This window comes from Sinohyriopsis cumingii, chromosome 5, assembly GCF_028554795.1.
Source record: "Sinohyriopsis cumingii isolate HCF-2022 chromosome 5, ASM2855479v2, whole genome shotgun sequence".
NCBI lineage: Eukaryota > Metazoa > Mollusca > Bivalvia > Unionida > Unionidae > Sinohyriopsis > Sinohyriopsis cumingii.
In genome coordinates this window covers 61,934,971-61,953,184 of record NC_142965.1, presented here as the reverse complement: position 1 = coordinate 61,953,184, position 18,214 = coordinate 61,934,971, and the positions used below count along the sequence as shown (strand labels likewise).

Sequence of the window (18,214 nt, the reverse complement as noted above, 5' to 3'; positions counted from 1 at the left end):
ATAGCAATACTAATAAGATAGCTTTAACAATTTTAGTCATATCGCGACGATGTCTATAGTGTGGTAGTTTATAGTGATGTTTGACACTAGGAAATCATGCTGCAGACATGTAGCATCACCCATTCACATTATAATGACAGCGGCCAGACTAGTCATAATATTAACCGCAGTAAACACAGATACCCTAGCTAGCCCGAGGATTATTCTTCTCCGAAAATGAATTAATCAAAGAAGTGGCTAGAGTCATACAATATAGATACAGAAAGTGGTATCAAAATCGGCCATGCTAATTATTGTATCCTCTATAGCCACTGAGTAAAGTTTATCAATTTGTTCTTCTGTACACAGTTTTTAATAGATACGTAGTCATTAACACCATCGTATCGAGATTTATTTGCTATCTATCGATACAGCGCTTATTTATCATTCCGACAGGTTATCATTTGGTTTTGTTGCCTTGAATTCTGTCACATTAAGACCATCAGTACCTGCCAAGGCAAGCCTGCAAATAGCATATATCAGCAAGAAGCGCGTTCGAATTTCATAGTAAACACGTTTCAATTGGTGATTTCATCTTGCAATTATTGCCTGGCTTCGAATTTGGTTTTACTTCCGTAACACTGAATGTAATTATTGTATCATTAATGCAATTGGATAGAATATTATACGATAGGCAGACCTTATCCTTCTCAGGACGTCCAGGTGCAATACGTGCAAGCACGTCTAACAACTTTCCTTTCTACTGGTACAACTCTCATGCAATCGTAGAACATATATGCAAGGGGATTATTGTAATTTCCAACAACCTGCGCTCATGTAGAACAATAATGGTTACGCCATATATTGGATTCCGAAACGATCGTTCTCGTAGTCACCCCAAAACTATTACCCTAACAAGTGTGTCCATGCACACAAAGTCGAGATAATTGTTGTCTCGCATAGACTAACAACATATTTTTAAAAAATATATCCTGAGTGTGTTTACCAGTGAAATCGATTTGCCTCGTCACTGCATCATTGCAGAAAGAATCACTCAGTGTTTTCGCACCTTCGATGATTCTAAATTGATCTTGAATTGGCAGAGGTACATCAGGGTGGCTCCAACTGTTGAATTGTATTTGGCTCTTAAGAAGATGTTTTTGAGTGCATTCTAGGGTATCGTAAAACCAATTGAAACTAATATATCGTCGACAAGTGGAACACAACCACCATCAATATTAGCATCCGCTGTCAATTGGTCTAGCTCAACCCCCAGGGTCGGAATCCACAACGTATACACAGTGACAAAATCTAATTTTTGAGACAAATTCTAAAGACAGATAAGTACCGGTCCCGATAAATTGAAACTAAATTCCATCTCTGGAGACTTACATACTGATACTATCTATATTGACAATTCTTGAGTATTATAATTACTATTGTCATAACACCGAGTTAACCACTAAAACAGGCAACAATGAATAAATACGATCCAGATTCAAACACCATTACGATGTCAGGTTTAGATGAATCAAAGCCATCTCAGAAAGAACTGAACATAACTTTGACATTCACCGTTAAAACACTTTTCTTCATTATTTCCGCTCTTTAATATACTTGTAAATACACATCATTAAGTTATTATCCGTGATGCGATCTTTGCATCCATATGTTGCTTTACGTTTTACTCAGCTGCATCAATATAACTATTGATATTCGTAAACAAACCAGCTTATTTGATTACTCCAACTTCACTAATCATGGCAATAGCATTTGCAACACCTTTTAATCTGAATACAACCTTTAGAATGTCCACGTTAGCGGCTCATTATACAAGACTCTGCAATGGTTTAATGGGTCGTACAGACTTAACAACATAACTTGATTATGTTTCTGTGCCAATTATTGCGGTGGTGTGTTTTGCAGCTCTTTTTTTCTGCTTTGCATACTATGGCGAGTGCTTTTTTTCTTCTCTCCAGTGCTTCAGATATTGGCTCTAAACCACTTGTGAGGACTTCACGCTGCGCCTGTCGCAGTACAAGCATGTCTTTAATATCTTCGCGAAAATTGTTATAACTGCAAAGAAATTTTAGTCATTTCGATGAAGCTTTGTCTCATCACTCAGTATACTCGGCGAAGACATTGGTTGCGGTTTTCTCTTGTTTTTACACTGGATGCATTTATCGCAATTGATAAATTGGTTGTTCCAAAGCCATACGATATTTTTGTTTTTGGCCACTTGTCAAGCCCTAAGTGAGAACACTGTATGGGTCCCAAGTGATTCTCAAACACGGGTCAGAAAGACATCAAATATAAAGCCAGGAGTACACCAAGTCCATTGAATATTTAAGACTCGATGCGAGTCAATGCCTCAAAATATTATTAACATTCTACATTCGTCGCAAATTACATTAGGCACGTGTGCTTCAGTCCAGCTAATCAGGACTGTTTTTATTTCGATCTCGTATACTGTTTGTGTGGGATGGACTTGTTTTTCAAGGATCACATTGTCGTACTCTACAATATTATTTGCACATGCAGCCAAATCTTTATTAGAAGATGCTTGACGAATTGTAGAAAGAATTCAATCGTATAGTCGCTGCTCTTCAACTTGTCAGCCTTGTTGCTCTACGCGTTTTGAAATTCCTTGAGAATATAACACGGCTGATCACATCAAAACGATTCTATGTTAGCCACCTTACAATTATAATCAGGACTGTTGTATTATTCTGATCTAGGAAGGACAATGTGGAACACACTTAGTTTAGAACTTCATTCTAACAACCTGCCTACAAAGTACTAGTAAATCGTTTCGATGCTGCATTTTCCTAATCATCAAAAGATAAATGTGCACGCCAAGCGCCGACTTAGATCTCAGTCAAGACTTAAACGCCATTGCTGAAGCTCTGCAAAGTTACCAACATTAGAAGTTGGATAATCGAAGGAGGTATGGAAACAAATATTGTTCAGGATGGCCAATAGAAGTAAAACATAATGATAAAAACCAACATGGATAAAATTTCCAGATATTTTCAAAACATACTACAGTCGCAGAGGATATTGGAAAGTCGAATCAGCTGTGGAGAAGCATACAATTGCGGCAAGGTCACTCATAGAGATTCCCGAGCAACCTTGGCCAAACAATATAACTCTTCTATGTATTCCACACGAACGTGTTATTAATCGTCAACAACAAAAGAACTACTCACTTACAAATTTGCCACATCCGATGTTGCGAGCATATAAAAAGTAACGTAACACTTGGAGTGTTAGAATGTGCTCAACGTCCTGCTACTGACTCTGTATGGTCCATTGTTCTTTTTTAATACAAATCTCGAAACCAATTGATCATAAAAACAAGCAACACGTTGCCATGTGGGGCCATCATCGGGTGGACTAAAGCCTCATTGCAGCGCATTTGTGCGATATGAACTACAAACTCTTTATCCAAAACAGAACAGGCAACAAAATCTGCTTTATCATGTTTATACTCGCTTTGCAATTAACAATATACATCAATCGTAAGTTGATTTCCAAAAGCATGAGGACCAAACGCATATGTGGTAACTTCATCGGCGAGTAACCATCGCTTTGTATCGAGCTGAGACGAACTCACCGTGACTCGTCGATAAACATCCATGTGATCTTTCCTAGACAATATCAGATTTGCTGTGTGTGCAAATTCAAGATGCGCACGAAGACATCCAACATACTTATCATGTACGAAATCATTTTATTTAATATACCAGAACGGCTATTGCCATTTTAATGTTCTCGAACTAAAACTGTGATGGATCCTACCATTTGAGGGTGTAATCCTACATATGCTTTGACCGGTTCACCAGATGAGTTGTATGTGATTTTCCCAACAACCTTTTTAACTGGCATTACAGAATTACTTATGTGTTTGTTTTTTGTTTTTTGGTTTTTTTTGGTTTGTTTTTTTTTTTTAAAATTGCATACACAATGTATGTGATGAAATACATAAAACGTGTATCGATGGCTGTGATACATGAAAAGTTCGACAAGTCCAACATAGTCCATCTAACACACTGGATTTGTCAACCTCAGCTGTGATATTTTATTATGAACGTTAACAGGCAAACTCACCATGACACATCAGTAAACCACCCTTAGGAGTTTGAATTGCGTCCATATTCATTCATGATTTCACACTGAGAAAGTAACTATATCTTTCGGAGTTCGAATCCTTGGTAGTAGTAATCCTTCGAAGCCTGTCGAAGGTACGAAAACACTGAGTGATTCTTTATGCAATGATGCAGTGTCTCCAAAAATCTTGTGGTGTACGATGATGTGATTTTGAAATCAAATATTTTCACGAAACAAGCACAAAAACACTGACGTCAACTATTTAACTCAACGATAGCCCCGTGTGTCAAAACTGATCCGTGACCTCCTTGACATCTTGAAGATAATCGTGGCATTTGACCTGCATGATCTTGGAAATATTCATGGGACTTGGTGTGCCTGCGACCACACTAGAGATGATTTTCTTGACAGGTAATATGCGGATTTTTGGGGATCGTTATAGTCTTCTCACCACTGGTTTGGCTGGTGGACCAGACAGAGATCGTGCTGGTCTGACACATACAGGTCTCCGGTTGATATGTCAATTTAACAATAGACAGCACTTTTAACTGGTATTACAGAATTACATATTGATTTATTTCTATTTTTTTAAATAATTGCATGCACAATGTCTGTGATGAAATACATAAAACGTGTATCGATGGCTGTGATACATGAAAAGTTCGACAAGTCCAACGAAGACAATCTAACATACACTGGATTTGTCAACCTCAGCTGTGTGATATTTTACTATGAACGTTAACAGGCAAACTCACATTACACATCAGTAAACCACCCTTGGCAGTTTGAATTGCATCCATATTCATTCATGATTTCACACTGAGAAAGTAACTATATCTTTCGGAATTCGAATCCTTGGTAGTAGTAATCCTTCGAAGCCTGTGAAAGGTACGAAAACACTGAGTGATTCTTTATGCAATGATGCATTGTCTCCAAAAATATTGTATTGTACGATGACGTGATTTTAAAATCAAATATTTTCACGAAATGAGCACAAAACACTCAACGATAGCCCCGTGTGTCAAAACTGATCCGTGACCATCTGGACATCCTTAAAATATCGTGGCATTTGACCTGCATGGTCTTGGAAATATTCATGGGACTTGGTGTGCCTTCGACCACACGCGAGATGATTTTCTTGACAGGTAATACGCGGATTTTTGGGGATCGTAATAGTCTTCTTACCACTGGTTTGGCTGGTGGACCAGACAGATCGTGCTGGTCTGACACATACATGTCTCCGGCTGATACGTCAATTTAACAATAGACAGCACTTTCATATAAACAACGCCGGGCGGTGGTACCATAGAAGAGCATGAAAAGCGATGCAACTCAGTAATGACTAGAATTGCTTCAACATATAATAGAAGACAACAAGGAAGTCAACGATATGTTACAGTAGCGACAGACGGCACGAGAAGATCTCACAACTGGGTTTGAGCAAACAGTTGCACCGCTGATAAAACCCACAAAAGAAATGCTGAACGTACTGAGGATATAACTTTACAACAAGTAGCGTCATTCACATGAAAAAGAGAAGGCCCTGGTCCACTTCGTAAAATAGCCAAACTTACCAAGGATATAAAAACGACACAATAAAATCTTCTATACCATTATGCGTTTACCAAAGGAAACGTTGAAGAAACTCATGGTGAACATGATGTGGATGTAAAAGAGGTACTTGCCAGAATAGCAGACATGCCACCCGATCAAAGTCGAAGTGAAATATACCTCCTCAATTCTTTAAACAAGTAATGTGTAACGATATCCTTACAAAGCACGTAGTAGGTGCCCTAACAGACCTGCCGAATGGAGAAACCACATTATAAACTACTATCAAATGCATTTCATAAATAAATGAATAATATATGGTCTAATGGAAAGTAACATGATACCGGGACTAAGTGGGCTATTTTGGATCAAATACTAATTGCATATTGGCATGAATAGGGCGAAGAAAGTGAAGCGTTATTGAGAGCTTTTATGAGAAGGTTTGGTCCACCATTGATGCGGCCACAGCTTGAATTACAAAGTGACCATGCGGCAGAACAAAGTCAACAAATCAAATACCTAGACCGTTCAGTGCAAAAGAAGAAATGACAACAACGTCAATGTCAGAAAAGAAAAAAAAATCAATTTAGGAGCTGGCTAGCACAACACCAACTTGAACCCGAATTTAGCACAACGGAGGAATATACAGAGTGGCTAGGCTAATAAATGAAATCTTTCTACCAGAAAAAAAACAACAAAGCGTCAAAACTGCGACTCCACAAAAAGATACCATCTAAACAAACTTGTACCAATGAATCAATCCATGCGTGAACACATTACACCACTCATCGTGGAGTTAGCTTCAAAAGTTGAAAAAAATGCAAATATAGACTCACAAAGGAAAAAGAAGAACAGTAGAGATGGATGGATAAACAGGAAAAGAAAGAAACCGGCCTTTATGGACTGCTGTGTGACACTAATGAACTTGCAGATCAATTCGAAATACTATTGTAATCAGTTCGTGTGGGCAACAACGCACCCAAAGCCATTAATGAAGATGCTGAACAATCTTCTTATAGAACAGAGACGCTCAGTCGCGCGATGATGCAAGGAGCTGTTGAAGGACTGCTTCAGAAAGCTGATCTCAACTGCAGATTTCCAAAGTCGACTTCATGACACTGTACACGATTTATTACATATCAATATAATACCTGGCGCTCTTCAGCCAAACCGTTGTCGAGATGTGCTTACATGCACATGTAGGTGACGCTGGTTGATGGCTTTCGATGTTATGTTGTGATATTTTCCACAATACTCTAATGTTGGAAGGGGCCGAGTAAGAGTGATCGATGCACCTGTCGAACATTCGTAAACGAAAGTGTTACATATTTTATTAATGTACTAACATGAAGTAAGTTTCGTTCTCCCTGAAAATCAATTTGCAAAAAGAAAAGATGCAATCTAAAACAGTTTTGTTATGACATTAAAACTTTCATCAGCAAAATAGAGGGGAAACGTCCCTGTGTTTTGACCCCAATATATATGTATCGGCTTAATGTGGCCAAAACCAATTACGCCTCAGCAACAATAACATTATCCAAGACAGACGGGGGAAAATGCAAATGACCGATGGAATGTTTCCATTCCTTGTAACGATTACAGCAATGTCGGCTGCAGCCGATAGCGAGTTTCCAAAGCGCTGCAGCGTTAGTGACTGTCGGAATGACTTTGCAAAAGGCGGTTGGAGGCCGTCAAAAAGTAAGAAGCCTTCTATTGCTGGACACGAGTCGTCAAAAATATGCGAGCAGATACCTTCGATTACCGGATCGTAGAAAGTCGCGCTTTTGATCCGCCCGTTGACGAGTCTTGATTTACTTACGATTGAAAAATGGATCAAACACCTGAAACTGGCATCATCAATCTGGATTACGCATCAGGTCCTGGCATACACTGGTTCGCATATGATGTAACACCTCACAATAGTTTGTATTTTGACTCTTATGGAAAACCATTTTCTTTAAATTTCCAAGTACAGACTTAGTTAGATAGCCCCATATATCGTCATATTGTCGTTGTCAAAGGTAGACATATAATATTTTATTAGCAACTTGAAAAGCTACTTCCTGGTACGGACTCTGGTTGAGCTCATTGACAACGGTTTAGTCAGAGACAACTGGCTTACATCAAGGGGTATATTGATGATGCTAATGTTACAAAATAATAATTCGTGTACCAAAAAAATACACATTGCTAACGTAATAGCATCACCTAGCGTAGTAACTTCATGGAGCACACTAAGAAGCCTATTCACCAGTGAAGGAGAGTAAAATGCTGAAGTTAAAACAAATGGCTTTGTTATGTTCGCTGTTGTCGGGGAAGGCTTTGATACACATATAACTTATATATTAAAGGTGCGCAAGTCTTGATCATATTTTGTATCGTATCGGGTTATTATAGTAGTATCTGGAGTGTAACAGCAATGTTAATAAATAACAACCACTACGTCACTAGTAGCATATGCTAACAAAGATAATAATGCTCAAAAAACATTTACATACACAATATCGAAGTAGTCATCTTTCCTGAGAGGTACTTAAACATCTTGCCGTTTGCGTTACAGATCATAGTTTTTCCGTTGTATATAAATAATGGAATCTGACTGCAGTGATTATGTTGCAGAATCTACCGCCGGGGTGTTCGCTGACCTAACAAAAGAAAGTGAACATCGATGGAGATTCTGTTCTACTTGTTCATGCATATCTATGTCAAAAGGGCTTTACAATAAAATACAATCTTGGTAAGGGCCAAATATAAATCAACCACCGGAACCACAATGATGTATCACAACCAACCCGAAGTCAGCGCGGAATCATTGCCGAGGCAAGCGTCCAAACGTTTACTGCAGCAGCCGATGTGAAACTTGTGTCTACAATTGTGTGTTGGCATTCTCCGATGTATACACCCTGGTTACGCCCAGAAATAAATAGTTTACACCAGCACTGATTCAGCTGAGACAAGAACGATATCAACTTTAATTCAACTAGGATGCTCTTCTTCGGGTTACGTAGATTGGGCAGAGACTATCGTTAGATGAAAAACGTGCTAGTGTATTCTGTGTATTTTTGTACGATAGGGGTACCAAATCCACCAGAACTCATGATCATCAGGGTTTTAATTATTTCCGATGCAGAAATTTATTTTACAACTATATGATATATGTGCCAGCAAAAATAGATATTTGTCTAGAAGTTCGCATGCGTATTGCGTCTGAACGTGATGTTGAGACTTGGCAAGATCTGCCTGCGGTGCAATTTAATACGCGATTATACTATTATTTGAAAAACTATTACAGACTCTTAGTCTTAACGACGTGAGAACAATATCCGAAGCGAAACAATAGCCGCAAAACGAGATCGCCAATCGAATCACTTTGTAAAATATAAACGCGCGAGTTTGGTTTAAGATACTATTTGCGTTCTTGCTGCGGCAACGGATTTACAAAAAGAAACAAGTTGAGTTAAAACAATAAAACAAATCCTCATGCAGAGAACTGATTATTGATATAAAACAAACTAGCTCCCAGTGTTTATACTTGCTTAAAATAAGTACGTCCCTCTGCAAGAAGTAGTATGCAATTGTCTTTCTCAAAACGTTTGGGAGCACTTCCACCAGGACTAGATTTAACCCCACATGACTGTATCAATATCGTCAAGTTTGTGCTAACGCCTTGTGAACAAAATTAAAAGTGAACACCCTGTGAGCAAAATTAAAAGTGATCAACAGGCAACGTTCGTATCTGGTTTAAAGTTTAATATGGTGAAGTGGCCTCAAACGGTACAAAAAGGAGAACAAGGCATAATACTGCCGGTTACAAGAGATAGTTCATTCACCTTTGTAAATCTACAACCAGTTAACTCTTTTGACATAAAACAATGAAGACTTTTATATGGATATGAAAGAAATACACAATTTAGAATATGCTTTGAACAATGAAAACTTTGTATTTGTGTTGAACAATTGTGTTTTTCATCGCACCTCACTAATGTTAATCAAAGGTATTTAATACAGAAGACAGCTTGTAAAAGGTACTTAGAAGACTGTTTATTAAAGGTGATCCGACATTGTAAACTGTTTAACGTGTTCCTTTCTTCATGTAATCTTAGTTTTACCTATCATTGTTCAATTACGTCCATCTTATTGTGGTGAAAATAGTTATAAAGAAACACGTGACAAACGTTTAAGCGTTACTGTCACTGTATCGCTCAACTCCCTTGACAAGGATATTAATTTTGTCATTACTGCTACACATAATATTAGATCTTTGTATTATCATATAAAATACATGTAATACACAAAATAAGTTGTATTTTTAACATTTCGTAAAATACAAAATGTAATGTGTCATGAAAGGCCTGTTAGTTGGACTTAAAGCATATTCTTATTGAATAGTCTCCATATAGTTTGACCAGTTGTATCGGGCAATTGTCTAATAAATGGTACATACAAGTTGTTTAATGGCGATAAATGATGCGTAGATAACTACTATACACTTACACTAAGACAAAGAAAATTTTAATTTAGAATCAGAATTGCATTACATCATTACATACACAGTGGACGAAATATAAGATGCGGTCAGCAAAAGAAGAAACAAGCCTGATTAAGAATGATTCAGCAGAGCAGTTTGACTATAATTATTGTGTTATGCAGTGATTTACAATATAGAAATACCAGCCATGTGTTAAGATTGTACTGAGACCGAAATTATACTGTTAGATTTCGACAAGCTAGTAGTACAAATTCACCATCGGAATTACATCATTGACAAAACTCTACCAAACTCAACTCAGCCTAAATATGTAGCCAATATAAGGACAAATCCTTTCATACTGGAGTTTTAATATAGCCAGCAATATTACTGCAAAGTGTAGAAGTTCGAGCAAAAACGATGAATCTGATATCCAAATGCGTTATCGTCTGCAAATAAGTAATAAATGACATACCATCGACGTTATTAGATTCATGATATTGAATTTCTTCTAAAGCATGAACTTTTACATTCTCTTCCAGATTCGGGAGATAAGAAAAATGTTGTAGGTAAGGAGACTTTTAAGGTCGAAAATGCTTTTCTGACATCTGACATATTTGTATGTACTTGACAGCAGTGCGCGCGTTTCTAATGCTGAGCATATTTATGTTACAAAATATATTGTTACAATGATGTGAGGTGGTTTTTTGAGTGTAACACCATGTCTGTCTTTTCATAAATATGTTCTATTGTTGAGGCAAGTCATACACATAAATGTGATGAATCTCGCATTACATTTGATCTGTTTCCTACGAATGATATTGATTTTGTGCTCGTTAGGTATGTGATAATTATTTTTTTTTACAGACAGAGATTTAGTTTAATAATGGCGATGACGGATCAAAACAGAGTGCAAAACATTTTGAGATGCACCCAGAGCATAGTAAAATGATTTACTTTTTTTTGCGTTATTAATATTATAGTTGAGGACAAAGTATTTACCTTTAGCTAATTTGCTACTGACAAAGTAGCACGTGATATTGGATAATATTACCACTTTACATTTTCCCTTTCGGACAAGATTTGTTTTACCATGCATAATAAGCGATTCCGTAATATAAAATTTGATTTGAAAAACGAACAAGATGTTATTCTGTACTATTATATTTTTATTCGCATGTGAATACTGATAATCATACGTGTTTCGTACACTAGATTACACAGACTGTATAAGGTACAAGAGGCACATTTTATTAGAAGTGAACATACAGTGTAGACTAGATTACCTTGTGATTTTTATTTCAATATGAGATTTAGGTGCACAGATCAATACAAACTTGATTATGTTGATCAACAGTGGATGATACAATTCTATAAGTACAATATTTGGCCAGTTAAGCAAATTGCTTTCATCGTATATATTACATTCCTTGACAATGAGTTCAATTACAACTACAGCTAAAACTAAATTTATACAAATATTATCTAATATATAATTGCACATTTAGTACATACAATAGTCATTAATTTAATACTTAGTTTATAAACATTACTTAATGGTAATACGTGAAACTTGTGGAATTAATATATACACAATTGTAAAATATTATCTGCGTTCAGTAACTGGAAACAAAAATAACGTTTCACCAAAGCAGAGATTAAATCCGATTGCTGATAAAACAGCATATTAACTCTGTATGTGAGGGCTAGTGATTTTGTTCAGAGAAGTAGGTCAAATGTTTAACAGCACGAAGCTCCGAAACAATGTTGCGGAACATCTGTTTTTTGAAGGTGAACAAACATCAAATCTAATTCATGAAACATTTGTGACCAACGTAACACAGAAATTATTTTTATTTTTAATATGTTAACAGTCATGTCTAGATAATTAGGATCAGTGGTATGTTCCCTTTAATGCCAGTTCTTTTCTGTTTACACTGTATTTGTAATGATCTTGTCCACTGATGATATTGTTCTATGGTTTAGGAACTGATATTTCTCTTGAGGGTTTAAAATAAAATTTTAATAATTTCCTGAGATATATGTTGAACATGACAACACTAACTCGACGGGATACTTTCTGTTATATAAACAGATCAGCTGAAAGATATGTGAGGATTTGCTAGCTTATGCTTAAGACGCGTTGCTCTGAACGGTCATAGTGTACGACCATTATAGTCTTATAATATAAGCTTCAGGATAGTATTACCGTATTATTGGTTAGTGTATTGAAGCTCTAAGCTAAACATATGAAAAGATTAAAGCGGAAGGTTTCCTCGACTAGTGGCGTTAATGTAAATGTACACATAGATCTTTAAATTGAATAAAATAAACATGCACCGATGCAGATAACCATGCATTGGACATAAACATGAAATTTACTTTCTAGAGTATGAGCCAAAACGTCTGCAAGAGGACATGGGGAATCGTATACTTGATTGTCACTGAATATTTAGAAGGCCTTTGCAATTATTTAATACAGGAAGATGAAAGCGCTTGTCATTGTGCGCATTGATCTACGTTGAACATCATGATAGCAACTACTTGTTTCCGTTGTAAACAGAGATTAGCTACGTGATGTTCATCAAGCAATGTCTGAACAAAGTGCTTGACTTCATTTAAACTCAAGTTTTAATAAGATACGAAATTATGACGGACTTGTTGAAGGCCTTATTCTTTTTGAATGTATATGTTTTACTCGTTATGTATAAGTAGGGTTTATAAATGAGATGTCGTAAGGTCAATTCGTGTGAGCTTCCAACCAGACCGCAAAGTTGTCCTCGTGTTGTAACTCAGAACAAATGCAAATTATAAACATTTTCCGTTTCTGGCATTCTGGGTAGTAACTCTATCCATTTGTATGTATTGGGTAGTCCTTCATATATTTTTAAAAGCACATAATTGTTCAGACCTCTGTCTGCGTGGGTTCGAGTCCAAGGATCGGCTAGCGTGGGTACGTGTGAAAGCCTGTCAGTAGCTTCTCGTGGGTCGGTGGTTCTTCCCTGGGTTTTCCAGGGTTCTTCCTGAACCAGTTATACTGGCCGTCATGTATAGCCTATCTTGTGCTGAAAAATGGCGTTAAACCCTAGAACAACAACATCATTGTTTAGTATAAATTTCCAGATGTACTTGTTGAATGGAGATTTCAGTTTTGATATACTAGTTGCAAACACGTGTGACCGACATAGAAGAGGGTGGTAACATATCTATTTATTACGTTCTGTCTATCCCGTTTGACACAATCATTTCGGGAACGGATATGTTTGGCTTAATAGTACGTTCCTCGACACACGGCAGACTATATTATATTTGAGAGGGTTTTAATGTAAAATTCACTTTTCACTGCTGACGAAAATATACGCTGTAAATGTCAGATTTTATAAGCAAACACGTGATTTAAACAAAATCAGTTTTAGACCTTATTGTCTTGGAGCAGAAGAGTGTATGTTACGACCTGGTGTCCATCGTCTGTGAGTCCGTATTGTAAAGTGTGCCACAGTTACTCTGCCTAAACGGATCGTCATACTGACATGGTGTTTTCAAGAAGTCTTCATATAACGTCTAGCCATTTTGAACCTTATATGCATTCAGATCGTACTAATCGTACTACAGTATACAGCGGCCATTTTTAAAATTGCGATATCACTTTTAACACTCGTTACGGTAGAGTTTCTAACATTGGACTATATACACAAAGAGTGCTTTTAAAGAAGACTGACTGGAGAATACATTACATGATAAAAATGAAATAAAATCTCCGAAGGGGTGTGATGTTTCTTTTGTCGAAATGCTAGTGTCACCAAATGTTGAATGATGCCGGACTCCTAAAAAAAACAACATAATTTTAGAAATTATTTAAGGAAGGTAGTAATGACAGAAGATGAAAGGAGAGAGTAGGATTTTATAATGTATGGCAAGATAACACTCACTGAATGGGTTGTCTTTGAGCTGTGATAAGGTAATCACCCTCCCTTACTATTCGTTGTGCATAGTGCATGAGATTGAAGACGATGGTGGAAGAAGCATTCATTGCTGATGAGAGATTGATGCATTATACGTTTTTGCTTGCACTAGTTTCTTGGCTACGTCATTGCTAACTATATTGGTTTCGAAACGAAATAATTCCTAAAGTCAGAATTTACGCTAGCAATCTATTCGCTGTGTGTTTACTCCTGCTTAGAGAACAAGGTAACGTACATGTTACTGTATCAGAGTATCAGAAGGGAGATGGAAAGATAGTATTTCAACACCCATGATAACTTGTCATATATGGTATTAGATTATATGGTAATGATGACCTTTAGACACAAGCTACCATTTGTTATGTTAATTCTGAAAAGCCGTAAATGCAATACCATATATAGCAAGATAACTTCATCGCAATACCATATATGGTAAAATAGGTCAACAACTCTACTGTTACCTATCTGTCTTATGATGAAACAATCCTCTAATCCAATCCGAAAGATTTTTTCAATCAAAGGTATCATAACATTCATTATCTGGGTCATACACCTACTATATAAACCCACTGCCTGGCCAGTTTGCCTAACTGGAAGCACGAAGCGAATCAGTTGACAATAGGAAAAGAAACGAAGGTAGGTGTACAAAATGTACTGTAGCAAGTTTCTTCACTTTATTCAAACATTAGTTTTCATGTACATTGAAACTGCAATGTCACAAATATTTATGACTACCTTAAACCTTCAGTATATTTGTTACTTTTACTATCTAACACATGTCTCCTGTCTAGGACATGAGAGATTAGGTCTCAAATTGGAATAACGTTATTATTTTGTATTTTTGTATTTATGGGTCTACATTTGAGCTTATGGACGTTTCTTTTATATTGTCTTTGATTGTGTCATTCAGGTTACCGAATATATTTTCGCAGATGAGAGTAGCTACCTGTAGTCCTTAGAAAAGGAAAATTTAACAGAAGACAGCAATAATTAGCACCATTACTTTTTATCAACATAATGCATCTGCACTGAAATGGGAAAGATTAATGGTTTTTGCACATCATGTAAATGTTGACTCTGACAGTGGCAGTGTACCTGGAGAGGTCTAAGAATGAGGATTATAATGAACGTGATTGTTTTCGAGTATTCATTTCTTGTGTCTTTTTGTGTTTGCTTTTTTGTAAAAGCCCAATCAATGTCAGAAAAAATATACATGTTGTAGTGAGCGGTTTGCTTATTGTCTGGCATTATCCAGCCTTAAACGGCTTAGCGACGGCAGGTAGTAGGATTATAACAAATGACACATTATGTTAGGTAGGTAACAACATTATAGTCAAACTTAGGACGTGATATCAGCTAACAGGTCGTTAAGACTGCCATCCCAATGGGGTTTTCGGCTTCGTAATCAAAAATTATAACCGGTTATCGCCATACGGATATAATTGTCAGAATGTAACTGTTTGGTAGATTAGACACATGTTCACAAATATGAATTATGTTAAAAAGGTGCAAATAGACCTTACCTAAATGTTATATTTTTCTAACATAAAATACACAAGCTATAACGAAATGAGCAATATATATATATATATATATATATATATATATATATATATATATATATATATATATATATATATATATATATATATATATATATATATATATATATATATATATATATATATATATAGTTAATGATAAATTATATAGACCTTAACTGAACCAATCATCGATGTAGATATCTCACTGATGAAATTGGCTTGTATACAAAGATGCTTTGGGAGGAATTTTAGCTTTAAAGGCATCTCGTTTTACTTCTTGACAGTGCAAAAGTCATTTACGTAACTGATACAATCAATCAGGCTCAACAGTTTAGAAATATCATTCAAAAAGTCTCAACTGTTTTCTTCAGCAAACGAAACCCAGCGAAAATATGCAGATACAATTCATTTTTCCTATCCATGTGTTCATGCTGGGCTTAACACTGGCACAAGATCCACGTAAGTTGAGCGTTTTCTTACTGTCATTTTTATGATAATAAATGTCAGCGAGTATAGAAGTATTTGTATTTTATGGAACAAGTGTCATTGTAATGGGGTTTCGTATCTTTTTTCCAATTGTTTTGCACTTAATTTCCAAATCACTTACTTTTACCTTATATTTCAAAACATCAACAAATTTCTGCTGCTTGCCACCATATATTTATACTTGCTTGATCATTTTCTTCAAAATGAATGATATTTTGTGACAAAAGTTAAATTCAGGAGAAACTCCTTTAGAAGAGCTATTATAAACAGACAAAGAAGAATTTACTGGAGAAAGAAGATCGAACTTTTCTTAACATAAAAAAATGCAGAACCAACACGCAAGTTCTTTGTATGAACGAAAATGGAAATTGTTTAAGTGAACAACAAAATAAAAGTTTAAGTCACTACTTTAGCTATTACCCATAATACCATAATATATTCTAACACGGATAACTTAATGGTAGAGTTAGCAGATTAACGAGTTACAAGAATAAACCTCAAAATATTAATCGCATTATGATTGAATTGTCTACACCTTACTGAGAAGTACGTAAGGTCCACTATTAGAGTTACGAATACGCAAAGTAAGATACTCCGAATTCGATAATGCTTGGGGAGAATTATGAACTATTTCTAAGTGATGTGAATTTAGTTATTACTGTTTATTGTAATTGTGCTGTTTTTAATTAAGTAAACAATAAATGTTATTGCAATGTAATTGCTATAAACGAGTTCAACTATGATGCTTGAAAACAAAATTAAAAAGATAAAATTATGCATTATGCAGATTCTCTTCGTGATTGGCATGAACATCATTCCAAAACACCACCAAAAATACTGCAGCTAAACTTCATATCCAACTTCCATTCTACGATGATGACCTTTTTCATTCAGTAATAGTCAGCTAAACACCCTTTACCGTCTTGATCATACTGATATGAAATTTGACGTTGACGAATACGACCTTTGTTGTTTTATATGCAATGAAAAAGCACGAACATCCTTGATACTGTCACTACAAGTATCCCCTTAGGTTATTGCATCCACCGCAAAGAACCATTTCGCCTCAAGCTTGCACTTTCCAGATATACAGACGAGTAATCCGACACCGTAATCTTTTTTGCTGACATTGACATTCTGGCATGTAATTCACCACATGAACATTTGGTTGCATATACATGTTCACTCATTGTATCAGTGATGGACAACTTCGAGAAAAGAGTTGTGAAACGTTCATCCTAGGACATGCATTTTAGATGATTTTAAGTCAACAATATTGATAAGCCTATATTTCTTTGTGTGTTCCTCCTTATGCTGTTTTCCTGCATACATTGCGGATCGAATTCTCGCAATTCAGGAATCGATTCTGAATTTGTTACCATCATATTAGTATCCATGTTCCAACATTATGTTCAAACTTGCATATTAATAATAATAAAAATTAAAATACAACACAATAATTAAGGATACAGCTATTACTTTAAAATACTTTAAACACATCTTAACTAATGTTATTTTCCATACATTTTAACGTTCGTAATTGCAATTATCCTACTTTACCAATTAGTGTCTGGATCGGATAGGTTTGTGTCACATTCGGACTATACCAACGCTTTTAAAAGCAAACGATGAGTATAATGCTAATCAAATAGATGATGAAATGAATATGACCGACATATAGCTATTGCTTGATCCAGTGTTTGCCATAACTATGCTACAATTGACTGTTGTAGAATCTTGAATGTGAACAAACCTGTTCTGGTTTGACATTATTTGGCACCATCTTCTGGCATAGTTATTGTCATCAACTCTGCGAAAGGTTGATTGTATCGCTGTCAGTTAGTACAATACAAGTTTCTTGAGCAACATAGTATATGATAAGACGAAGGATGTGTGGTGTGTCGCAAGATAACAATCGCTGATGATGGCTTTCATTTATACATTGATATTTTAGAACAGATCATGTATACAGATGTTTGGTTGATTTATATGTTGCAAAGTTGTTCACAATGTATTAACATTATCTGGTAGTGTTATACTTGGTTTGAATGGTTCTACGTATGGTTCTTCTATTTTAAATTATAATATCGTATGTTATGTTTAGACTGTACGAA

At 36.0% G+C, this 18,214-nt stretch overlaps 1 protein-coding gene across 1 annotated transcript in view; it reads left to right on the top strand.

Moving 5' to 3' along the window:
- Window positions 1–7,244: 7,244 nt before the first annotated feature.
- Window positions 7,245–18,214, top strand: part of LOC149799293 (uncharacterized) — an 86,347-nt gene continuing 75,377 nt past the window's right edge. The window contains exon 1 of the mRNA XM_089958176.1: window positions 7,245–7,338. Within this exon, the coding sequence (XP_089814302.1) occupies window positions 7,245–7,338 (94 nt within the window). The remainder of the gene's footprint in view (window positions 7,339–18,214) is intronic.